Here is a 25,373-nt window from a genome sequence, read left to right as displayed (position 1 = left end):
ACATTTTTCCTGTGATTGTTGGTATAATGAATGAATTAAACCACCACAATGATTAGAGGCAATGTTAACATCATGTCCTTCATGATGACCAGTGTTTAATACTCTCTACTCACCGGGTCAATTCCCAGAGGGTAAGGTCCGTTGAAAACTCCCGTAACATTCGGATCCAGTGTGAGAAACCGGTGCCCTCTGATATCAGCATCCCTAACAGGACACAACAAGAAACACCAGTGTGTGTTAAATGTAGGTCGTCGTGAAACAAATCCACAATCGTCATCCTATATCTATATCTTCAAACACGTATACTAGGTTGTTCATAAGATTCCTTCGCCATAAAGTACTCACTTCCACACCTCGGCCCTGAACATGGCTGACACATTCCATCCTGAACCAAAGATGTTAAGGGACTTTGAGAAGCAGTCATTGTATATAAGGCCAGTGTAGATGGAGAAGAGGCCCATCATCAGGATGATATAACGCCCCTCAAAGAATGTGTTCCAGATCTGCAAATATACATCAAATCACTCACTTACACTTAACACACACACTGTATTACACACAAATGAGTATCAGGTAAAAACTCGCTTTGGAGTACTCACTAACCTCATTCCTGGTGTTTTTAAGTTTGCGGTTGTTCTCATACAGGACCATCCAGAGAGCAAACGCAGCCATGATAACTCCATGACCCAGATCCCCAAACATCACAGCAAACAGGAACGGGAAGGTGATGATTGTGAAAGGAGCTACACATGAGAAGGAGAAGGGGAAAAAATGTGATTATAGAAAGACAAAAGTATCAGTTATAACGGTGGCATGTTTCCGTTACGTCAGTTTCAGATTACATTTTGGTTACGTTAGGCTATGTGTTGTGCAATCTATGTTACGGTATACATAAATCACAGGAGGCAGCATTACACAAATACAATAAAAGGATTTCTTCATTTGTCTGTTTTACTTCCAAATGCATCACATTTATGTTATATCTGTGATGTCTTTTGAAAAAAAGATATTTAAAGAAACCAAAGGATCCCACTCACCAGGGTTCACCTCTCTGTAATTGCCGACTCCATAAGCGTCCACAATGTTCTGGAAGCCAGAGGTAAATTTGTTGGTCCTCATCAGGGTGGGGGGAGTGTCGTTGGTGGGGATACGATTGACAAAGGAGGGAACTGTCGCTCCGCTTTTTCTCTGTAATATCAATGTCAAATAAAAATGTCAGCACTACATCATAATAAATTGAAACATTTGATTGGCACTGCAAGACGTAGACACGCGTGCAGACCAATAACTATATAATAACGGTTTGTGGTTCAAAAGTTTGGGCATAACGTAATAAATAGAGAGCCAGTTGTGGCTCTGTGATAAATAATCCTCTGAAGGAACAGTTGATCTAATTGGTGCATCTTTTTATTTCTTCATCCCAAATACAAAGTCTGTACTGTGCAGCCAGCAACAGAATGAACAGTGGCCATTAATTACCCTTTAGTCAAAACTCAATGAGAAAAATAAAAGTAATGCTTCATTCAGCAGTTGCTGTTTTGATAACAATATTCCAGTTCATGAAGCAACTAGCCCAGATATATAAACAGAAAAATAAGTCTGTAGTGGAGCCAAAGTGTAAAAATAGAGCAGCTCTGTTTAGGGTTTCCTCACCGATCCTTCTTCGAGCGCTCTCCGCAGCGTGGGAATATCATTGACAGGACACCAAACCTCAGAAATCAGACACTTGTTGGTGACGTCAAAACTGCACAGATTCAGAATATAGTAGATGGCCTTCATCTTCTTGACCTGGATGACCCAGGTGTAGACAGATTCTGAGGCTTTCATCAAGACCTGTTTCAGGTAGTCCTCGGTCCTATGAAGTACCTACACAAGGTTGGAGATAAACAGGGCTCTGAGTTTGGTACATCATATAAAAAAATATTCACACTAAAAAAAAAGAAATAAAAGGAAAGTTTACAAACCTTGACATTTTTTAAAATGCATATGATTATGTATTGAACATTGAACAAAACAGAGATATATAAACATTTACATTTTAGAGGCATTTTTGAGTGTGATTTTGAAGATACAAAGAGCAGAGAAACTGAAGATCAGGGAGGTGCTGAGAGAAAAAAAAAAAACACAGCTCAACTTTCAGCTGAGGTCTCATGTTGATCATGTGCTACAGGGGAGGAGTGCAATTCTATGTTACAGTCAGAGTGGATTAAAGCCACCAAATTCATCACTCAACCCTATAACCCTATAAGAAAATTGGGTTAATCTTTTAGTAAATAAATCAGCCATTTCAAATGAGGAATATTTAATGGTTATAATGTAATTCACTGCAAACAAGATTTTCTGGAAGCTTGTTTTGGAAATGTTGTATTCCTTTATGTTAAACCCATCACCAGGAAAAAATGCCTGGAGCTCTCATAATAGAAATGATCTAGCTTATATTCAAACAGAGATGATGGCAAACATATAATGTAAGCCTCAGTGAACAGACAAAAACAGTAACTTTTTCCTGTCAGTGATTAAACATCTACATAATTAGATACCAGACAATACACATACTGTGTGCAGGTCCTGAATGCGAGTTCTTAGCCCTTCCACGACATCATTCCTCTCCTCATTGCTACTGGGATAGGGATACAAGTGGCAGTGGTAGCTATGGAGGGAGAAAGTATGTTATTCAGAATTCATCACAACTATTACTAAAAAAACCAACTTGAAAACAGGAATAAGCCCCTTTCTGACAAAAGAGCAGCCACAAGACAAAGTATTGTGGAATAATTACCAGTCAGAGATCTTCTTCACTTTCTGACCAATTTGGTCGCCCCAGTAAGAGATCAAGAACACCACACTTTTGGTAGGCTCACCCTGCACACAGAGATATCAATGATAAGGCACAGATAATAAAAATAATGATTCTAGGCCGGCCCATCCACCTATCAATGTTAATGCCTGTGAGTCCCTCTGCTGTTTTTAAAATATTAAGTATGATTTTACAAGCAGACGGGGGACATCATGGGTTCACTGAAATATAGAAAGCTATGGCAGGGCAGTTTTCAAGTCACACCATAGAGGCTCTAACATCTCTGAAAACAAGCTTTGAAAATCCTACCGTATCAGGATCTTCCAAATACTCGTCAACCTCAGCATAGCTGAGGATGGTGTAGCCTTTACATACTCTCCAAAGCATCCGCTCAAAGGCCTCGATCTTTGTCCGCTTAATCAGCCCAGAAATGAAACTGCAAGAGAATGAGAAGGGCATTCACAAACAGCCTCACATATGTGCCTACTAGGGCACATGCATCTTAAATTAAACATGTAACATTTAAAATAGCACATTGTTGATATCAAAATAAAATCACAATAGTCTCAGGAAAATAATTTAATTCCAAATAATCTTAAAAAATGTTTGGTGTTGCTTTTGATAATATATTTCAAAACTCTAAAAAAGTCCTCTTTAATGCCATTGCATCACAAAAGAAAAACTTTTATATGAAACATGATTAAAAACTATTGCTCCATTAAGCCATTTCATTATGAACATCTTCACATAGAGATTCAAACTTCAAAGCTCCAATGGTTATTTGGCTAAATAGATTAGAGAGATAGGAATGAGGGAGATGGTGTGCATTCGTATGTGTCAACATCTTCACTGACATGTTTGCATGTGAGTATTCTGGCTAATGTCACAGGGCCTCTAGCTTTGCTATGACCTAAACAATCTTACATTACTTTTGTCACCTTGTGCTCAAGTGAACAAGTACAAGCGGTCTGCTACTTGCATCATTTAAACTTTCTTTAAATCTGTAGCAGCAGCAGCTGTGCAACCAGTTTTCTTTTCCCTCTGTGACAGACCTAATGCCTACTCTCAACTGTAAGATAAATCAAACACTAACTTAAACGAAATGCTGATACAGCCAGCATAATTTCGACCCTCACCCAAGTTTGGCTCCGAGCCTCTGCATGCTGCTGTAGTCCATCATTGTGTCTTTTTCTAGAAAGGGAAACTCCTCATACTGAACTTGTAGGGGCTCTCGCTAAAAGTAAAGACAAGATGCCAGGAGGGTAAAGAAGAAAAATCAATTCAAAGACCAGAAATTAAATACCATATCAATAAAATAAAAATGGTTTAGTCTTTAATAAACAAGATGGAAATGTGGGTGTAAAGAATCAAGCTACATTATAGAATGACATACCTCCGATGTTCGCTGTACAAAGGTACGGCTGATACGCAGCATGTGAGTGTACTCCGTCAGCTCCAGCAGATTTCTCTGCAGCTTCTCCTTATTCCTGGTGACTTCACCTAACTCTACCTCTAGCCTCTGCAGCTGCTCCTGTGAACATACACAAAGACACCCAGTGATAATGGGCATTACAGCGAAAATAGTAATAATAATAACCTATTTTACAAAGACTAGAGCAGAACACAGTAAGATTCAGTGTTCTACATAGAGAAAGTACTCCAATAACTTATTTGTGTTGCAGTGGAATTAACTCAACACTGATTTAAAAGCTCTCCAGGAAAACAGCAATCAACATTTCAAATAAAAAATATATAAATGATGCTACATGATCAAGTATCTAACCATTATAGCCATGACATGCTTGGGTAAAGGAGCAACTGGGTTCACATCTCCTTCTGGCAGTGAAATGTCTGCTCTCTTGACTTCCCTCAGAAGGTATCCTGTTAAAAATAAAGAGCAAACTTAGATACGAACAGTTAAGCATTTTTTTAGAGCCTCCAAATACCATGGCCAGCCTTTAAAAAAACACTGGATCCAAAGCAAAGTTCGACAGTGGGTTATTCTCTTCTCCTAATCTAATGATTTGGTTAGTTAGTTTACCGGTAGTTAATTAAGGATAGCATGTCATTGGTCTAAAACCAGCTGACATTTCTCATGACTCTAGGGTCACTGGCTCGATACTCACTTCAGTGGAAATTTATTTTGTGGCAACTTGCCTGTCTGCTTTGCTTCTTCAGTCCTATCACAGCTTTGTCTTCATACTGTCTGGGGCAACATCATTTCATTTCCTGCCTTGACTACAACTAACCCTCAATGAATAGACACCAAACTGGCAAACTGTACATCAAAGATCAATATTTCCTTACCAAGGATCCTCTCCATCTCTTCACATTTTTTTATCTCATTGACATGTTTCCGCTGGAATGTGTTAACACTGGGATTGAGCTGAAACAGGTTCAAGACACATTTTAAGTCAAGCAAGGCATGATTACCAATCCTCATTCCCATTCATCATTGATACTGTGTGAAACATATCGGCAGGTCTAACTATCATAATTCATACAGTACGCAACCGTACAGGCCTCCTACGGTAGCATTTCATTTTACAACAGCTATGATCGACAGGTTTAGGACTGCAACTCATAATTAATTACATTGTTGACTAATGTTGAATTATTTTTTTCATTAATGGATTACTGGTTTGGTCTTTAAAAAGTTTTTTTGTCTATGAAATGTCATAAATGAGTGAAAAACGTTAATCAGAGTTTCCCAAAGCCCATGCCTTGGTTTGCCCACAACTCAAAGACATTCAGTTTACTGTCAGAGTAGAGAAACCGGAATATTTCCACATCTAAGAAGCTTAAATCCGAGAAATTTGACTTTGTCTTAAAAAGCAACAACCTCTAACTGGCTGATTATCAATATAGTTGACGATTCATTTTATAGTTGACAACTAATCGAGTAATCGTTGCAGCTGTAAATAGGACAACTATGACTTCCTTCTTTAAGTTACAAGAAGAAATGTGTGTGCAATTATAGTTATAATAGTTCTCTGTCTGTATATATAATATTTCAGTTATTGTGGATTCTTTACTGTTTTTATTGCTTATTTATAATACTTGGTTTTTTTTTTTTAATCTTGTTTTTCTTTTACCATGTCTCTTGTTTGCACTATACCCTATGCTGCTGTAACTAATAAAGGATTATCTTATCTTATATGTCCAGATCTGGTTTCATATTAAGTATAATTCAATGCAACATCACATCAACGCCCCGACAGACAAAAAGGTAAACTTAAGTGCACTTTGTCTCATGCTTTCGATGTTTGCAAACTTCAGCAGTGAGTTTCAAAGTGAGACATTACTTTTGTTGAAGCAGATTCAAATGTGTCTTTTTTGGGGGGACGACGACACTTACGTCTCTGAACTCCACCAGAGCCAGTTCTCCAAGTTCACTGATGCAGTCGTACGCAGACCCGGACTGTAGAAACAGTTGGGCCAGACACATCTCCTCCCCCCGGAGCAGAGAGCTCATTCTGACAGCTCGGAGGTGTCCCTGCTAACGTGAGCTGAAGGCTAATGCTAGCACGCTAACCAATGCGGTGCCTGTACAGTGTACGACGTCAAGGCCGGTTAGTCAAGGCCTTGTTCGTGCTTTTAATGTTTGAGCTCCGGCGGTGATAACGTGTGTAATTTGCATAACGCTGACTTTAGATAGCTAACGTTACCCACAGGACCGGGGCTGCTCCTGTTAGCTAGCAGGCTAACTTAGCCGCCGGTGAGCGCTGCGTCTTCAGCTCTTGGAGGAAAAAAACTTGCTTTGATAAAAGTTGAATCTGAAATTGCGACTCAACCGCTAACGTAACATATTCAATCATGTAAGCACGGCCCGTCTGTTAGTCCCTGAAGTAGTTAGCAGATGTTGGCTTGTCGTGTCCATAGTACTCCACGTCACTTGTCTAACTGTTGAATACAATCAACTTCCACAGTTCCACAGCAGTGGAAGTACCTTCGACCAATCAGCATCGACTCCTGGAGTCTGCGCACTACACACTCCCTGTCATGTGTGCTTGAAGCCCTCAACTGTGTCTGAAGGCAGAGGTAAACACATGCAAGGCACACATTGTATCCACTTTAAACATTGTTCTTGATTGTTACTTTAAAACATTGTTCTTGATTGTTAGCTTTTACATCTCTGACCTGAAACACATTTAAAAAGTTGTATAAAACACTTTGCACAAGTATCTGGAATATTTGAAATGAGTGATGTTAGTTGTCATCAACGACACAATGTCCTAATATTCTGTTAATATTTTTCTGTTATGCTGCATGTCTTATATATTATCACGGCTTGATCAACCGATGAGGGGGCCTGGTAAAATCTTAATCTTTTGGAACAATACTTCGAACTAATAGCAAGGGATTGAGCCTTAAAACAAGTCATAGAAAAAATATTTTTATTACAAAATTGGTCACCAATACAACAATTTACATTCCAAAAACATATCATAAATAAGTAAAAACGATATTATTATAAAAATAGTGTCTAATGTAAAAAGGTGTATTTACATTTCAGTGACATTTAAATACATCATCCTTGTTAGACTCTCACTCTCCCAAGGTTTTAGAGAGCAGCACTAGGTCCATGCCTGTCGGATTTGTCTCCATGGCGTCCCAAGAATCGAGGCAGTGATAAAGAAGAAAACTAAGATGAGGCCCTTAGCCAATGACTGAGAATATGGCTCACCTAGGGAGGATAAAAGTTGAAATAAGTCAGTAATGGTACTGTCAGGATCTATTTTTATACATAAAAAGTGATTCTCTCAGAAATGTTTCAGAGCTGTAGTTCAAATTTAGTGAATGATCAACTACAAGACACAAATAAACACTTGACAGATTACCTAGGACTAGATAAATGCCCACCTGTGTAATACTTTGTGATGGGAAAGGCTAGCTCAGGCCAACACACATCATTCCTGTTACAGTCATACTCTGTGAAGTTGACCTGAAACCTGGGGTAAACAAAAAAAAAACATCACACTCTAGGTAAGAATCAGTCAGGCAGCTCATAGATACAGTAATGTTTTTGGCTCAAGTTAACAACTCTCTTCAGAACGGTCCATCTTGCCTGGTTTTTGGTGGTCCTGTGTTGATGGGAATGTCAGTAAAGGTGACTGAGGAAGTGATGGGAAACAACTTAGTCTCCAACGGATCCAAACATGGAGAGACACCCCCTCCTCCACAATCCAGTTCCCAGGGGGACAGGCTGTAGCTACAAATGGCCAAAATAAGATCCATGATTCACATTGACTTATAAGACTGATCAAAATGAATGAATGATTAACGGCTGCAGTGAAAATGCAATTTACACTGCGCATTTCGATAAGAGTACACACCTGATTTGCAAAACACGGATATCCCTTTGAGGTATGCCTTCGACCATGCCAGTGATAAGACTCCAAACATGGATATGCTGGTGGGATGGAACCCCATTGCATGAACTTGTGGTGTCCTCCGTATTTGTGCTTGAGTTCAGTGTCACAACTGGAATTTATAGATTTGTGTAACAATTAAGTAAAACATAAATTAGAAGTATTAGTAATAAAGTATAGCATAAATAAATTGAATATTAACAAATGTATAGACTCATTACAAAAATACGTATGACCTTTTCAAAAAGAAATCTTTGCATAAATTGTTTCTTGGCTTCTACTTACAGCTTATGTTCAACCAGTCTGTCATTGTTAGAGGATCTGGATTTCCACTCTTTGCCACATATGTGGCTGTAATCAAAGCAGCCTGGAGAGAAGTAACAGCCTCTCTAAAGGGAAATACATTATATTTATACTTCAACACAAAGTCCTATCAATAGATCAAACATGAACACATGCTGAGCTACTGACCTCAGGAGATCACACTGAGTCAGATTCTGTCGGCTGACAGGGAGCAGACATCCCGATGTTGAATTCTCCCCAAATAGAACTGGTTTCATCTCAGCAGTGGAACAAAGTCCATCACTCACTGTTAGCCACAACAGAAAATAATGTTGTCTCTTTGTCAACTTGTTTTGATTAAATTACACATAATTCATTAATACACTAAATGCAGTGAGCCAATAGTCAATAACACTTCTTAATCGATTTTACCAGGTTTCCAAACATTGATTGACGTCCTCTGTACTGAGCCTGTATTATTGTCCAAAGTGTCCAGAGTTCCAGCAATAACAGGCCTTCCCACCTGATACCCTGTCATTTAAAGTGATTGTGTGTTACTTACTGCAACATGTACTGTGAACGATTTTCTACAAAAGAGTTCACTTCAACAACCATTCTCAGGACTAAGTATTGTATCTTGCTCTCACCTGGATTCCCTGAGTTTGGTTCACCCATTAATTCTCCATTTAGAAACACAGCAGAATACCTTGTAGTTAACGCCACTGTTGGGGAGACAAAAGAAGCAGAAATGAGCCCAAACTATAGCAAACATATCTCTCAACTATGACTGGTGATCAGCCAAATCGTGGACAGGCGTTATCGGCACTTACCACTACTATTTAAAGTGATCGTCCCAACGGTGTGAGTCAGTGTGATACTTGTGATGGCATTTCCTTTCCAGTAGAATTTGTAATCCAGCGCTAAGGTCACGTTCTCACATACCAGGCCCTCGTCTTCAGATAAATGTTAACAAGTCTTAATATTTAGGTCAACGGTCAGTTTAAATTGATTTAGTAATGATATGTTGTTATCTCCATACCTGAGGTGACATCTGTGCTTGAAATAAACTGACTCATGTCAATGGCCACTTCATCAATTACATCCACTATAACATCACCTTGAATACATGAAAAAGAATAAAAAATTGAAGGCACATGGATTCAAAGAGCTGCCGAACAAATCAAAGCATTGCTACAGTATGTTTAGCAGGTAATACAAACCCCCTTGTCCGTTCTTCACTTCAACACTTAAATCTGTTGGTAGTGTCTGTAAGGGAAATCCAGTTGGACAGGAGCGTAGAACATTTACACACTTCACGTTGAAATCTTTCAAAAATGCTGCAGGAGCATTGTTTACACACTGACCAAACATCTTCTGTGGAAGAGAAATATAGAAGGCATTAGTTGGGGACACAGCTTTTGAGACACATACAATGCAAAATATAATTTCATTCATACACAAAACAACATAAACACAACTAACCTGCGGAATAGTGAAGTACTGGTCATTTAATGAGAAAATGGGACTTCCTTGAATATAAGCACTAACTGGCAGTGGAGCTGACAAAACTGGGCTTTGGAAGGATGAGCCAGGCTTAGATTTGCTATACAAGTAAAAGGGCAAAATATCAATAATGAAAACATGAAACAACAATATATAAAGAATCAAACAATGCAAAAATAAAACATATATTCAATAATTTCTTACATTGTGTTTCCCTGGTAAAAGAGCCCAAGGTAAGGGTTGTTTTCAGGTGGAGAATTGACACATAAAAATGGAAACCAATCTGGGGAGTTTTCAGAGGACTGAGCAGAGCACTGATAATCTGGAGCAGGAGAGACCTGTCCACCAAAGGGCCCTGGGAGACAGTGTGAAGCAAACAGCTTCAAATCTTCAATGGAACAGTCCTGTTAGAGGGAAAGACAAAAGCGTTTATTGCTGATTAATACAGAAGGACATACATTTGTCTAAAATGAAATGTTCTCTTGGGCAAAGAAAGTATGTTAAAGATGTAAATACCTTGTCACAGCAGCAGCGTACATCACAAGCTCTGAATGTGAGGTCACAGGGACAAGAGCCCAGTGGTTGGTACACTTGGTTTGGAATGACTGTTTTATTATCTGAAATGGATAAGAGATTTATATCTATTAGAAACGTGGAACTCTCTAAGCGCTTACATCGTTAGTATGAAGGCCAATTGGGATGAGATAAGTTTAATCTAAATCACCAGATCCAGCATTCGCAGGAACCAACAGGGCGTGTATCTTGACCTGGATCAGCAGTGAAGCCTGAGGTGTGCCACCCACACATGCAGACACCTGAAGGGTCTCCAGGACACACAATGGCTTTGGACAGCAGTCTGTGTCTGTCTCATTCTCACCACACAAGCGCAGATTTTTTTCCAGTCTCAGTTGAACCCGAACTGCAGTCTGGGGCACCAAAATTAAACAAACATAAAACATAAAGAAAAATGGATGTTCACACACAATATCAGCTCTATTAAATCTATTTTTGGAGGCTTTTATTTGATTGAACCCTGTCCAACTGCACTTTACGCAAGCATTATTAAAATCTCCGTAAATATAATGAAAATGTTCACTGTAAGATTGGCTTTTTTCTCACCTTTCCCACCTGCTCCGTTGTGAGCACCCACTGTGTTACATCACCTCTACATGATGGAGAGCCAATGCTTCCTGTAAAAGAAAACAAACCATAACCAACTACCCAAAGACAGTGAAGATTGTTGACTCCCTGGTCTCCACTGTGGAGTCCTTCCGCTTCCTGGACTCCATCATTAACCAGGAACTCACGTGGAAGCTCAACATCACCTCTTAACAAAGAAGGCGATGGAAGGATGTACTTCCTGAGGCAGATGAAGAAATTCAGCCTGCCAAAGACAATGACGACGCAGGTCTACACCGCCATCATTGAGTCCCTCCTGACCTCCTCCATCACCAGCTGGGGTATCATTTGCTCTGTTGAGAAGGTGATTGGTTGCAATCTGCCATCCCTCCATGACATGTTCACCTCCAGGACCCTGAGGCGGGCAAGAAAGATTGTAGCCGACCCCTCTCACCCTGGACACAAACTGTTTGAGCCCCTTTCCTCTGGCAGGTGGCTAAAGTCCATCAGGACCAACACCTCACGCCTTAATAACAGATTCATCACGTCCACAGTTGGGCTCATCAACAAAGCTGACTTTCTGATTCTGATAATACCTTTAATTTCATAATAAATCAAACAAACATGGTATTTACTAGAAAACAAGTCCCAACCTGAGAGGAGGCAGATCAAGAGGACGTTACCTGTTGTATTAGATGGAGACACTGTTCTCACAATCAGAGATGAATCCGCAGTGTGTCCGAGCAAAAGTGCAGTGACTGTTGGTCCAGTTGCTGTAAGACGTGACGGCTGGAAAACTGTAAAACGTAACTTTACGTTAACGACGGCTATTTTAATGTAAACATTAATGAATTGTGCGTACAGGGGTCACATATAGTACGGTCTTACCGACAGTGTTTTGAGTGTGGGCCAAGGCGATGAAGAGTAAAACACACGTGACTTGGCGTGAAATGAATAAATAGGAAAATAACATATCAACAACGTTAGCCATTTGGTTAAAGTCAGATTATGAAGTCCACATAGGTGTAAACTGTGAGCGATGTCTTGGCAACCGGATTTTAAGCCAATCACCGCCTAGAAGAGTTCTTCTTCTGTGGAAACAGGAGGAATGAATGCACGTCAGCGACCTCCTCCGGTCTGGAGTGGTAGGTGCATGTTACTACAGCCATACAATGGTTAGAATAAAAGAACATCCTTTAAATGCTGTGCACACAAGAAAACAGCTTACTGGTCACGTTGGAGTCATGTTGTCAATTCATAATATATATATATATATATATATATATATATATATATATATATATATATATATATATATATATATATATTATATATATTTATTTTATTTTTTTTATTAAACAATTTTACATAAGTGCTCCTATCAACAATTTCAATTAATATAAAATGATTGCAATGGCTGCCAAATTGTGTCCCTTAACAGAATATAAGGCTCTGGATGTGTTTTTTTTTAATGATCTGATTTAACTACTGAAAACAAATTAAAAACCCTCTGACAAAAAAAAAAAACCCCAATCTGCCTCTAGGTGGAGGCATGCTGCAGTGATTCTACGATGTCCACTTGTCTTACAACAGTAGAACAAGAGTTTTGTCACGTGACTGTAGTGCCAGCGTGCAGTTTGAGGTGTACGTACAGTGGAGTTAATAAAACAAATATGTCGTTTAAAGACCTGATGACAAGTCTGCAGAACTGTGTGATCGCCGTGGATCAAGCCCCTGGAAATGTCAGCCAGACACTCAGGCTCTTTGTTGATAAACTGTCTGAATCCTCCAGGTTGGTACCTATAACCTCAGCATGTTTGATCACGGTTATAATATAAGGTGTGATGACTGAATGAGTGTGCTTGCATAAACAGGAGTAGTGCGAAGAGATGTAAGGAGCGCTGTTTAGAGGAGGCTGTCCAGCTGCTGAGACAAATTCCAGAGGCTCAGCTTCATGATTTAGAGGACAGTCATCTCCTGCTCCTCGTCAGACTCCTCATCTCGATGCAGCTACAGATGGTCAACATCTCTGCAGCCTGTCGTAAAGTGGACCAGGTCAGTCCTACAGTAAATCTGTATACGGTACTATGCTTGAAACAGAACTGAGTCTCATTGTAACTTCATATTTGCTTCACAGATGTTGCAACATTTGGCAAAGGTGGACCACCAATTGGTTTTTAGAGAAACCCATCGCTGTTTGCACTCCATAGTCCATACTGACCAGGTACAGAGCTCTCACTTGACTTGTGTTAGTCATATATTTGCATAAAGGCACTGCAGGTAACTTTTACATCATCTTCTTTTCAGGTATTGTCTTTTGAGGATCTGCAGAGAGGTTAGTGCTAAAGATGAGGTGTTACAACCATGTCACTAATTTCGTATGTAAGTTTTAATCAACGTTTTGTTTTTTTACTGGAAAAAAACCAAACCTCTTTTTAGCCTGTATGTTCCTGGAAGACAGCACTGTCGGTCGTGAGGTGTGGCGAGAGTCTTTCCCGTCGTTGCTGAAGAAAGTGTCGGAGTTATTCCTGGTTGTATTGCAGAAAGAATCCCTGAGAGATGGGCCGCTGTGTTACATTGCTGTCAAGGTACATCGAGAGCAGTGTGCTTCATGAATCAGTCCGTTGCATCCATCGTGGACTTGTTGTGTTATATTTGTTACTGACCTGAGAACTGTGATCTCTGCAGGTGTGTTTGCAAGTATTCCAGCTGTTGCCCAGTGAAGTGGCTCCTCTGGTGTGGACAACGGAGCACAGCGACCCAACAGTGCAGAAGATCCTCCAGGCTCTTATGGACATAATACTTGGACAGGTTTTTGTTATTTATTAATTCATTAGTTTAACATAACTCATTCAATGGATAAGACACCTGTTCATTTATTACCTGCTTCGTCTTATCAGTCAGTGTGTCCTGTCTTGCAGTGCTGCAACCGGGACACTTGTCTTTTGGCAGGCACTGCTGTGGCCATGCTGATCAACACTGCACCAGAGAGCAGAGATGGAGAAGCTGCTGCCTGGAGTCTGCTACAGGTCACTCACTTAGGTAGGTAACCACCAACACTGCTGGACGAATAGCATGAGCAAAGCCAATTTAGGAATAAGACCCACAGTATGTGCACATGTGGGTTAAATGATAACAGACGTGGTTTCTCTGTTTAACTACATAACGAAAAACATAAAAGCTATATACACTACAAATTCTACAACTGAGATTGATTGCCTAGAGATTCCCGATCGAATAGCTTTCATTTCTGTTATTTCTCAGAGCCCTGGCTGCTGACTGTTGGTGCTCTCCAGGTTCAGTGCTGCCCTACAGGGAAGGACGGAGTGGACAGGCTGGCTGTGAGCCGGGGCCTCCTGACCTGCTGTCGACCCAGCATCCTCCTCAGTTCACATGCGGATGCCACACAAGTACATCTAGTAAAAGCTCAGGTCAAAAACATGTTTTTAACTTTGGTGTGCTTGTTTTCATCACCAAATCCATCATTTCCCTCTTTTCAGACTTGTTTACTGCTGAAAGGTTTGTTTCCTGTGGTCTATGCTTTGTGTGAGGAGAAGCGGGATTGTCACTACTTTGCGTTTGAAGGTGAGTAATGTCCAGGTTCTTGAGTCATGTTCTGAAATAGCAAAATCACCTGTTTAAATATTACACGTTGTTGCAGCATTAACACGGTGCCTGAAGAAAGTTAAAGAATGTCTGCCCGATATCTGGAAGATGACGGGCGTTCGCCTTCTGCCTGACAACAGCAGCCTGCAGCAACAGCTCATTCACATCACCTGGACCAATGCAGAAAGCCCTGTGAGTCAAATTAACAACATTATATTATTGCAAAATGAAAAACCTGACAAAAGCATGTAAGAAAAAGAGCAATACCTGACTTTGTTAACCCAATGGACCACCAGATAATGCAGTATATAGTATAGTATGCTTAGAATTTCCTAAAGAATGCAGTTTTGTTTGGGGGCAAAACTCTCAAAGGATGTAAAGTGTTATATAGCTGTGTTAAACAACCAAGTTCTTTCCTATCCAAACAGTGGACCCCATGTTAGGCACTCTAATAACTTATTATAACTTATTACTGCTTAGATTGTTCCGTGACGTCTGTCTTACTGTGTGTTTACAGGTGGAAGGTGTGTCAGAGTTTGTGCGCAGCGCTTTCTGTCTCCTGCTGGACCTCTATGAGATGGACTGTGAGCAGTTCAGCGACACAAAGAAGCCTCTTTATTTTACTCTCCTTCAGCGAATAATCAAACTGCCTTGGGAAGCCAAAGCCAAATATCATCGCCTTTGTGCCCTGCTGCCATATCTGGGTACTGACATGGTGAGGATTACAGGCTATTACCGGGTTAATAATGTTATAATGTAGTGCTCAGGACTTCTCATCATTTTCTTTAATCCATCAGGTGCTGGATCAATATGCTGAAATACCCAATCATCTCCTGAAGTGCTTGTCGACCAATCACCTGTCGCCATGTGGATCAGAGCTTTATAAGTGTCTGATCCAGCAGCAGCGTCGAGAGCTGTGTGACGCCTCACACACTGAGCTGGATCTGGCCAATCAGTGGGCGAGGCGCTGGCGGCCCGTCCTTCACGAGGCGCTGATGTCCGATGTGACTCTTCTACAGAACAACAGCTCAACATACTTGTTACCCTGCACCTTTCAAGTCTTCCCCTCTGCCATGGATCCTCTGCTGGCCTCTCTGGACCCTTTCGCTCCGGGCCACCTCCACGCCTGGGCCTGCATCGTGAGCTCCTATCGAGCCACGACCGGAGGATCTCCCTGGGCTCTGCAGGGCAGCTCCACCCTTGAGATCCTCCATCTAGCTCTAGGATCTGCAGACGACAAAGTCCGTCTCGCTGCTCTAAACCTCCTCTGCTGCAGCCCAAAGACCAAAGACACTCCGAGCACAGAGGAGATGTCCATAATGAGAGTGTTTATTCCTCAGAACCTAAACTGTGAGTCTTCGCCTTTTCGCCAACATTTCCAGGCCGGAGTGAAGAGGTTTCTGGTTCGTATTAGAGACGGTTGCTTGGCTCATGTCAGAGGACAGAAAGGCAAAAAGAAAGGAGAAGCCACCGACTCAAAGAGGGCGCAGGACGAACTGGAGCAGGGAATAGGTGAGATACCTGACATATATATTCACAAAAATAGACTGCTCTACTGAACAGACGGATATAGATTTATCATGCTGTATTTGTGGTTTCTTCTAAACTTCTTATGTCTATACGGAATTCTCTGAACATCTCTATATTCCTTACTAATGCTCACTATAGTTACAAGTCATATCAGGAGACGGTTAACAGATAAGGCCAATTTGCTTCCAGCCTAATTATATCTGCCTTTGTTTTATTGTTTGTGAGTCTTTTTGTCAGTTAACCTTTTCATTCTTTTGTCTATTTGATGTTCATCAAAACCTTTTCGTATATCATGTAGGTTTTGTTGAATGGCTGGGTCAGCTTCCATACAGCTATCTGGCACCAGGACACAGTTTTCAGAGGAAGAAGACTGCGCTGCTGTTGCTTTCTGCAGTGCTAGAGACCTGCACGGACACCTGGAGCCCAGACAAACGGAAGGGACAACCTCCAGGTAAACTGGATAACCAGTGGAAAAGGGTCAAAAAGGCAAATTTTTCTTTATACTACTATATGGTGCTAGTATGCATAATTCCAATCAAATGTTAACTCTATAGTTTATATTATTTTGGCTTGAAGTTTAAATGAGCTTTGTAAAAATGTTTTGCAGTGAATATGGGGTCTCTTATTAACTGCGCCAGACAAAGAGGACAGTGGGATTTTGTCTGCAGGACAAAACAGCTGGTCCTCATCAGCTGTTTAGAAGATTCTACAAACGAGGTAGAGTTTTTATGTTGTTCAAATCAAGGAGTGAAGTTGAAGAATATTTGTAGAGCATGGATAAGGTTTTTTTTTTTTAATTTCCTTTACAGATTCGGGAGCTCTCAGCTGGGTTATTGTTGAGGTTTTTCCCGCCCAGTTTTCCAGATGACGTCGCTGCAGTGCTTCTCATGAGAGCCAGACAGCTTCTGTGCAGCCCTCGGGTGCAGGAGGCTCAGATGGGAGCACTGATGATGAAGGTCCTCCTTCAGAAGTAAGCCTTGCCCTCTACATACCCTCTACATACCTTCATACAGAATTATTCCTGCTTTAGATGCAAGGGTTAATCAGTTGTTCTACTTTTAGATCACAAGATCAGCCGGAGAGCTGCAGGTTGAACGGTAACGTTACTGTCAGCGGAGGGATTAACCACCAGGCCTCCTGCATGGTAAAATTCCTGGTGAAGGAGTTGGAGGAGCATTATCTGACAGCCAAGGCTGACATGATGCTCGCTGCCAGAACCAAGCCAGTACATGGTGAGCGTTTAGATCTACAACTCTGACTTCTACCACAAATGAGGTTTAGCCCTGGAAACGTTGCTTCAAGTCCTTTCAATTAAATTGAATTATGTTCCAGGTGTTCTCAGTGCCCTCCAGAGGTGTTTGCTTGAGGCACCCAGCAGTGTCTATGACACACTTGACTACAGTCTGACCGTTGAGTTGCTGGTCCTGCTGGAGAACTTGTCCCTGCTGCTGCTCAGTTTGCTGTATGGAGACCAGGATGCTTGTGTCACTGAAAAGGGTAATGGAGCGATCTGCAGAATAGAGAGGGGTCTGGAGATAAAGTACACTCCATTTCAGATTTACCACACAGTAAATCGCTCTCTCTTCTCTTAGATGCCCCGCCTTCTTTTTGTGATATGGGAAACGCCATCAACTCTCTAATAGCCCAGGAGTCTGAAGGCCAAAGGGATGGGGAGGAGTGTGTCCTGCTATCTGAGGAGCACGGCCTCGTTCTCACCTGCTGCTGGGTCTCCCTCAAGGTAAACAAGAACAAGATGCACCATTTAAAATGTATAATTGAATACCTTAAGACTTTGGGAGATGGCAGAAATATAATACTTCAGCTTAGCAGATTTGCTGCATGTGTCAAAATGACTTGCTTTCATGTTTTCTCATCAGGAAGTAGGAATCCTTTTAGGTTCTCTGGTGGAGAAAATTATCACTGAATCCAAACCAAGCAAGTGCCTGCTAGCAAAGGAGGATCTAATGAGAGCATCAAAAGTGTTCAAGAATATTCTTCTCAAATGCCGTCACTGGGTACGATTTTTAAAATCCATTTAGAGGCGTTTAGTCTGAATCACCTCGACTTTCATGTTTGTTTCTGAAAGACCCATTTCTCTTCACCAGGGGGCAGTAGAGGGATGCTGTGCAGGCTTCACCAAGTTCTGTGCCTCTCTGTTGAGCAGCAATGATCCAGAGCTTAGTGACATACCGGCCCACATGCTGAAGAAAGTGAGTGGCCATACATTCTTGAATGTATTTCTCCTTAATAAATGGAGATCCTGAACTACTGGCTTATAGATCCTTTTCCTCTGCTGTCTCTTTATAGGGCTTGCAGGTTGTGCGGTCCCCTCGCTCTACCTCGGTGACCCGGCGGGCCGCAGGGCTGCCTATGCTCATCCTGTGTGTTGTGTCAGCAGAGGAGGCCAGTAAAGCAAGACCACTGTTAGCCCACAGTATGCAGACCTTACTGGAGACAGCCAAAACCCCTCTGCCCGAGAACTGGGACCAAACGCTGGACCTGCCACAGGTTTGTGGACGCAGCAACAAGAATGAGGATATGGTATTTAAAAAAGACAGACGTGGTCACATAATTGTGCTTTCCCTTACAGGTGTGTGCGGTTCACACTCTGCAGGCCATGGTTCGTGGTTCTGGTCTGGGAACAGCTGTCCTACAGTTCGCTCCTGCTGTAGCCATCTTGTCACTCACTCTGCTCCGTTCTCCCTCCCTGCTGGGCCATGAGGAACGCTGCTCTGCAACTTTACAGTGAGACACAATTACTTTTAGTTCAAATGCATTAGGGTTAAGGGCTTATCGATTCATCAATAATTTGGCTAATCGTTGATCCTATGAAATGGCAGAACATATAAGCTGCCCATTGCAATTTCCAAAATCCAAATAATCCGGTTTTATTTATTCAGATGATCAGTTTACTGTCTTGAATTTTAGGTTCTGGAACCAGGGATTCATTGAGGATTATAACAATTATCAAAATAGTTCATTAATCCACTATTTGGTTCACCTTGGATTAATACCCCTGATACTACAGTAATTCAAATCTGTTTCCAGGTTCTCTGTGCTGGCGAATGCTCGGCCAGCGGCCCAGCAGTGAGGAGGCTGGCTCCACCCAGAACGGCATGTCCCCACTGGCCTTCTTCCTCCACTACCCTGCGCTTCAGCCCTTCCTCCTGGGCGAGCTGAGGGGGGCAGCTCAAGACCTCCAGGGTCCATCCAGTGAGGCCAAGCTTCACCTCCAGCCCTCGCTCTTCCCTGTCCTCACTCTGATAGCCCAACTTCAGCCTGGTGTCCACGACTCAACAGAGTGATTACTTTTTACTTCTTACATGACAGTTTAGTCAGGTTTTCTCCTATAATTATTTACAGCAGTGTTTTTTTATCCAGGCCTAAACAGTGTATGTTTTCATTTGAACCAAATATTAGGCCAGTGTATTCAATAAGTTGCTTACTTGGAGAAGAGAAAAAGAAAGGTTCTCGTGGTTTAAAAGAATAACATTTCTTGCCATGGGTACTATAAGAAGATCAATATCACGCTCATATCTGTTCAATGAATACGTAGCTGGAACCAGCAGCTGGTTAGCTTAGCCTAGCAGAAAGACTGGAAACAACTAGCCTGGCTCTGTCCAAAAGTAACAAAATCCATCACATTATTGCTCTTTCAAACAATATTTGGTAATCGCTCCCAGCCAAGAAATGGTCAATCAAATCACCCCTGTAAAATGGTGATTTTTTGTTTTACACTTTTTACAATACACTTCTTTTTTTATAGATTAAACAACAAACACACATCAACAAAATACTGTATAACGTTTTAATTAGTGAGCAGATTTTGTTACCTGCGGACAGACACTCAAATAAGTGAATTTCCCAAACTGCTGAAACATTCCTTTACAAAGGGTTAGCATTGTAATCTGTGTTTATTCAAAACAGTGGGGAAGGACTTGTTTCCATTTATGAATCTCCACACTGAATATTATTTGACTCAGTGAATGTCTTCTCCGACTTTTCTACCAGAACTTTGTCAGACTTCCTGCCTCCTTTGCTCCAGCTGTCTGCAAGTCCTATTTACAGTGTGAGAGCGATGGCTTCAAAGGCTTTGGTTGCCATGACTCCCCCCTCAGAGTACATGGACATCCTCATCAAACTGACGGCTCAACTGCCCCGTGCACAGGAGCGCTGCTGCCACAACAGGCTCCACGGACAGCTGCTGCAGATCAAAGCTACCCTGGAGAGAGCTCTCCGCACAGTCAGGTGAGACTAAAAAGAGCTGTTCATTCTTTCATCAGACACGTTCAGGCTTTTTAAAGGCCAACTGAATTCATTCATCAAACGCTGTCTTTGAAATCCTGCTGTGCTTCTATCCCCAGTGACCCTTCAGCTGACCTGTGTGAGGTGCTGAGCCGGGTGGACGCCTCGATGTGGCTGGTGACTGAAGCTCAACGCTGCCCCCTAGTGAGAGCAGCCTACCTCGGAGTGGCAGACTCACTAAGAAGTCTCTGCTGTGAGACCTACCTGTCCAAGCTCAGTGACACACTCATGCATGACCTCCAAACACCTCAACAGGAGCTTCAGGTGAGAGACACACATGCTGACACACCCACATGTAAACAGACAGACATTGTTTTTCTAGGGGGACAGTTAAGCCGTTTATTGATGGTATCCATATACATAGATAGACAGGAAACACGGGGAGAGAGTTGACGTTCAGCAAATGCATATGGCCCGGAATTAAACCATGGACGTTGCATTTACAGGGTACATATCACATTTTCTCTTAATAGGAATTTTAGCAAATTTGGTGGATTCATACACAAACACAACCTTTTCTGCCAAAGTTTGAACGTTATGTCACATAAGATGTTTCTGTATGTACGATTTTGTCTCAATGCTTTTAAGTGGGCAGGGCTCTGTTGGAAAAATTATCAAATCACATTTGCTTAGTTTTAGGGGCCGTGTCCACCGAATACATTTTTCTTGAGGCCAGCATTTATTTAAATGATTAGATTTTTGATTTATTTACACTATGCTACAAACAGCGTGACCATGCACTGGGCATCTAGCCTGCCCTAAACACTACATGTTTGGCGCTTCTTTCTGGCCGCCGAGAGTTGAATTTTTTTTACTTTGGCCAAAATGCTGCGCTTGTCGCTCTCACTTTTTACTCAGCTGTGAAATTTCAGTGGAGGAGCGCTGAGACAAATACCTCAAAGACGCTTTAAAGATGTGATTAAATGTGTTATATAATGAATATGTTGTGGTCTTATTATGTTTGATGTTTTTTTTTTACAGAGGACTTAAAGGTGTCCTCATGTCTGTAGCACTTGACAAAACATATTTCCCTGTTTTGATACTAAAGTACAAAAAAGTACTCTAGAGAGAAAAATCTCATTTCACCTTTTTGTACAAAACTGTTCCAACTTTGGCAGAAAGCGGTGCATTCATGTAGAATCCCTATAGGTTTTCAGGGGCTTTTTACAAGGATGCCCGAGCAGATATTTTTCTAATTCTTTATCTCTTCCACCTCTGTAGGTCGGGTTGTCATCCTTCCATCAACAAGCCATCCATTTTCTATGTGCAGATCCAAAGTGTGCACATCAAATCTGGGACAACTTCTCTGCATCAAGCCCTGATCTGAGGCTCTCATTGGTTATGTGGGTGGTGGATGGGCGAGGTTCGCAACAGGCCGGCTTGAAAGAGGTGATCCAGAGGGTATTGCAGGTGAGACACGGTGTGCTCCGTAGATTTCAGAAGGAAGAAAACAACCGCTCCAAAAACCAGTCTAACAGCTTTCAGTACAACAACCTTTTTACAGAACAATGTGAGGAAATCGAGGAAGCTTAAATACAATGCCATCTAAAATCTGGCTGGACATATTGTTTACCCTCTTACATAAGAAAGGGTGTGCCTATGAGCTTTTATTATATGCTGTTCATCTAGATCATTTTGATTAACTCTGCAGTATGTTACCTTATCTAGACCACCCAGTTGTGCGTTCCCATGTATATCCTGTGTTTAATTGAATCCCTTTAATATACCCTTGAATATACCCTCTGCATATCTACAGACAGTGGGTAAAGATTACCTACTGTCAAAATGATTTATTACTTTCTATGCATCTTATTTTAGTTTTACTATAACCATGTTAAATGTAAAGTTGTTAGAAATAGTCCAAATATTGTACTCACATTGTCAATTTACAAAAAGCATCATTCTTTACATGAGTGTGATTTGCAGCGATGCTGAAAACAGATGTAAAATTCTACATCTCTTGTATGACGTGCAAGACAGTCTGGGTATACCTGGTTAGCATGTAAAAGCACATTTATTATTTGATAAGTAGATTAAAAGGACTCTACTAATGTTCTTCCTCTCCAGTCAAACCTGAGGGAGGCGTTGTTGAGCACCAGTGCGGAGTACCGCAGGACCTTCCTTGCAGCCCTGGTAGCAGTGATGGCCGGAGGTGACTCTACTTTACCCCAATATGTTCTTCAGTCGGCCCCACTGGAGGAGCCAGTTTTACTTGAGTGTCTGGATTTATTGCTCAGGGACTTGGAGGACCAGCGAGGGGGGCCAGAGTTTTTATCCCAGGCTCTGTATTCTGCTAGTCTGCTGCTTTCCCAGGCTTCAGGCTCCAGGTTTTAACATGCTTTATTGCCTTTTTTTAATTTAGTATAGAGTCACATAATGTACTGGAATGTTTCTACCTGCAGCTCTGATTTCCTTCTCATATTTGTGTGGATCAGTCTTAAGATATCCGTGCTCCAGCGCTGGTGTAGCATCTTGGAATGCCATCGATCCCCAGACGCACCTGAAGTGCTCAGGCTGGCGTGCGCTGAAGCTCTGTGTGTGGCCGGAGTTCCTCTGATGAGCCACAGCTCTCTGCCTGCCATCATGATCAGGTGTGAAGGAGGTCAAACAGTGTTGTCTACAAATCATCCTCTCTGCTAAACAGAAATGAAAAATGTTGAATCTTCTTGGTTTAGGTCGATCAACACGGGCCTTTACCTGCTGCAGGACCAATGCCAGCAGGTGAGGATGAAAGCGGCCTGTTTTACTTCCATGCTGCGCCATGTGAGAAAAGGAGAACGCCAAAGGAGCGTCTACCTTATTCAGGTGAACCAGGCTTTGCCCCTCCTACTGGATCTGCTGCTGGAGGAATGCTGGGATACTCCTGGCACAATGGAGGTGCTGCTGTGTCACCTTCCCCAGCCTGACCTCAGATCTGTGCTGAGAGAGGCTTCAGAGACAGGGTTTGTTACCTCACTGAATCAATACACTTGTACAAACAGAGCAGCCTCGATTTGATTGTGGCTGAACTGTTATTCTTGCTCTCTCAATCAGGTGCTCCAGTCTGTACGAGCAGGATGAGGCCAATGTGTACGCAGAGCCTTCTGTGATGTCTGCACATGTGCTGCCTTACCTGCTGCAGATGGCAGGAAAATCCTCTGAATCCTCTGCTGTGGCCCAGAGGCTGAGTGCATGGGCCACGGAGAGTGCTGCACCGCTTCTAGACAACCTCGCCGTCTGCAAAGAGCTCCAGCCAGGTACCACATCAGCATGAATATACGAATGGGTTAAATATATATATGTCAAGCTGTGGAATATTCTAAATTGTCTGTGTTACAATGCAAATATTTATCCTCATCAGCTGAGACATTGACCCCGGCCTGGCTGGCGCTCCTCATGGACCCCCGTTTCCACGGCACCCTGTGTGGCCTGTTTACCAGAGCTGCCTTTCTCCTTCGGCTGTTAAACACATCTGCCGATGAACGACACCTTTGCGATCCCTCGGCGCTGCACATGAGTTTACAGGACATTCTGAGTCTGCTCAGTCTGAACGGTGTCCACTTTCCCTCTGCTGTAACAGCTGCTGTGGCTGAAGAGCTGCCGCTATGACGGAGCAAGGGCCTCTTTCTGTACATGCAGTGAGCAAAGCCGATGAGGCCCGGGATGATATTACATGTGGATATTTCAAGAATTCTGAATGACATCTTCATGTGCAGCCTTAGCCTTGAATGAGTAGTGCAATTGCTGATGCTGCAGTACACCAGAACTTGGCAAGCTGACTAAGTTATGCAAGAGCTCAGTGGCTGCAGTCAGAGGAGAGACCCAATGGGCATTAGGAGCCATATTCTTCATAAGGTCTATAGTCATGTTTTTTCTACAATGCTTTGAATAAAACTTTATAACATTGCATTTTCTTTTTGACACTAAGCTTTTTTATGCAGAGGTAGGACCCCAGAATAACAATATGCTCATTATTTTATAACAGATAAGTGCTCCTGTCCTCTGTGGTTGTAAGCTGTTTGCCATGTCTCAGCAGAAACAGAAGCAGAGCTCAAACTGATGCAATGATGTAATTCGATAGCCTCTGGAGAAATTGGCTACTTGGTGCCCAGCAGGGGAACATAATGTCTGTTTTGATGCTCCATTAGAGACCTTCTGCCTGGATAAGTGTCCACTTTCCAACCACATGAGGACAGAAGATGATTAACTGGATCTAATATAGAGCTGTCAGTTGCTCAGCAACAGACCACACACTAGAGCATTCTTACATCACCAGATAGCACCAGGCTTTTGTTTGAGCTGGGTGGCTCTCATTATCAAACAAACACTGACATGAAATACTTTCTTCATGCTATGGTTGGATGTGTTAGGCTACTTATTAAATGTAATTGGAAGTTTTAATTGTTGTATTCTCACCACTTTTATTTTTTCTTGGGATATGTAATTGTCAGAGGTGATTGAATTCTTAGAATAATATTTAACCAGACAATTTATCAACAGATTGACTGTAAACCAGCAGAGTTAGTTTATTACTATTTCACTTACTTCTATATGTACGTTATGTATATCTATTTCAGTTAAGGTTTCCATTAGGTAAGCATGAACCATGGTGCTTATGACATCAAGCTTGCATAAATTATTCATACATAAAGCTTATGCAATGTATTTCCCTATGGCCAATGCCAAAATGAACAGCTGGTGTGTGGAGCTCTCTGTGAGAATAACATGTGCCTCAGATGAACCTACAGGTGGTCCTTGTCATGCTCGTGACACAGAATACAAGGTAATGCTAGATAATAAAAGTTGGTGGGGAAAAAAATCTGACATGTTAGGACAACCCTTGAATCATCTTATCAAGACTTCTCCCACTACATCCACTT

The 25,373-nt window shown here is 41.8% G+C and overlaps 3 protein-coding genes across 3 annotated transcripts in view; 1 reads left to right on the top strand and 2 right to left on the bottom strand.

Moving 5' to 3' along the window:
* The window catches only part of atp6v0a2b (ATPase H+ transporting V0 subunit a2b), a 15,538-nt gene extending 8,727 nt beyond the window's left edge, over positions 1-6,811 (bottom strand). Inside the window, exons 1-13 of the mRNA XM_054610296.1 lie at positions 6,156-6,811; positions 5,105-5,183; positions 4,581-4,678; positions 4,191-4,328; positions 3,934-4,031; positions 3,107-3,233; positions 2,780-2,862; positions 2,557-2,650; positions 1,654-1,866; positions 1,038-1,188; positions 604-743; positions 346-503; positions 114-204 (exon numbers count right to left, since the gene is read on the bottom strand). Coding sequence (XP_054466271.1) covers positions 114-204; positions 346-503; positions 604-743; positions 1,038-1,188; positions 1,654-1,866; positions 2,557-2,650; positions 2,780-2,862; positions 3,107-3,233; positions 3,934-4,031; positions 4,191-4,328; positions 4,581-4,678; positions 5,105-5,183; positions 6,156-6,272 — 1,587 coding nt within the window. The 5' untranslated portion in view covers positions 6,273-6,811. The remainder of the gene's footprint in view (positions 1-113; positions 205-345; positions 504-603; positions 744-1,037; positions 1,189-1,653; positions 1,867-2,556; positions 2,651-2,779; positions 2,863-3,106; positions 3,234-3,933; positions 4,032-4,190; positions 4,329-4,580; positions 4,679-5,104; positions 5,184-6,155) is intronic.
* Positions 6,812-7,249: 438 nt separating this feature from the next.
* Positions 7,250-12,161, bottom strand: tctn2 (tectonic family member 2). Its single transcript, XM_054611459.1, has 18 exons — positions 11,962-12,161; positions 11,757-11,870; positions 11,074-11,144; positions 10,679-10,880; positions 10,471-10,571; positions 10,159-10,358; positions 9,934-10,054; positions 9,672-9,825; positions 9,491-9,568; positions 9,282-9,404; positions 9,099-9,173; positions 8,884-8,982; positions 8,641-8,758; positions 8,455-8,558; positions 8,134-8,281; positions 7,866-8,009; positions 7,661-7,749; positions 7,250-7,484 (listed from the first exon to the last, which is right to left on the bottom strand). The coding sequence occupies exons 1-18, from the start codon at positions 12,062-12,064 to the stop codon at positions 7,375-7,377; spliced, it is 2,154 nt and encodes a 717-aa protein (XP_054467434.1). The 5' UTR covers positions 12,065-12,161; the 3' UTR covers positions 7,250-7,374.
* A 530-nt stretch (positions 12,162-12,691) lies between these two features.
* Positions 12,692-19,382, top strand: si:ch211-225b11.4 (thyroid adenoma-associated protein homolog). The gene is made up of 23 exons (XM_054610874.1): positions 12,692-12,865; positions 12,948-13,128; positions 13,211-13,297; positions 13,381-13,408; positions 13,513-13,661; positions 13,762-13,884; positions 13,995-14,115; positions 14,338-14,483; positions 14,574-14,658; positions 14,735-14,871; positions 15,197-15,394; positions 15,477-16,191; positions 16,508-16,660; positions 16,817-16,926; positions 17,019-17,179; positions 17,272-17,441; positions 17,542-17,706; positions 17,802-17,947; positions 18,087-18,224; positions 18,315-18,419; positions 18,517-18,717; positions 18,800-18,954; positions 19,258-19,382. Exons 1-23 carry the CDS (start codon positions 12,747-12,749, stop codon positions 19,298-19,300), a joined length of 3,636 nt encoding a protein of 1,211 aa, XP_054466849.1. The 5' UTR covers positions 12,692-12,746; the 3' UTR covers positions 19,301-19,382.
* Positions 19,383-25,373: the final 5,991 nt, after the last annotated feature.

The sequence above is a fragment of the Anoplopoma fimbria genome, chromosome 13 (assembly GCF_027596085.1).
Source record: "Anoplopoma fimbria isolate UVic2021 breed Golden Eagle Sablefish chromosome 13, Afim_UVic_2022, whole genome shotgun sequence".
NCBI lineage: Eukaryota > Metazoa > Chordata > Actinopteri > Perciformes > Anoplopomatidae > Anoplopoma > Anoplopoma fimbria.
Note: the sequence above shows the minus strand (reverse complement) of the source record. Positions and strands in the feature narration are given on the sequence as shown.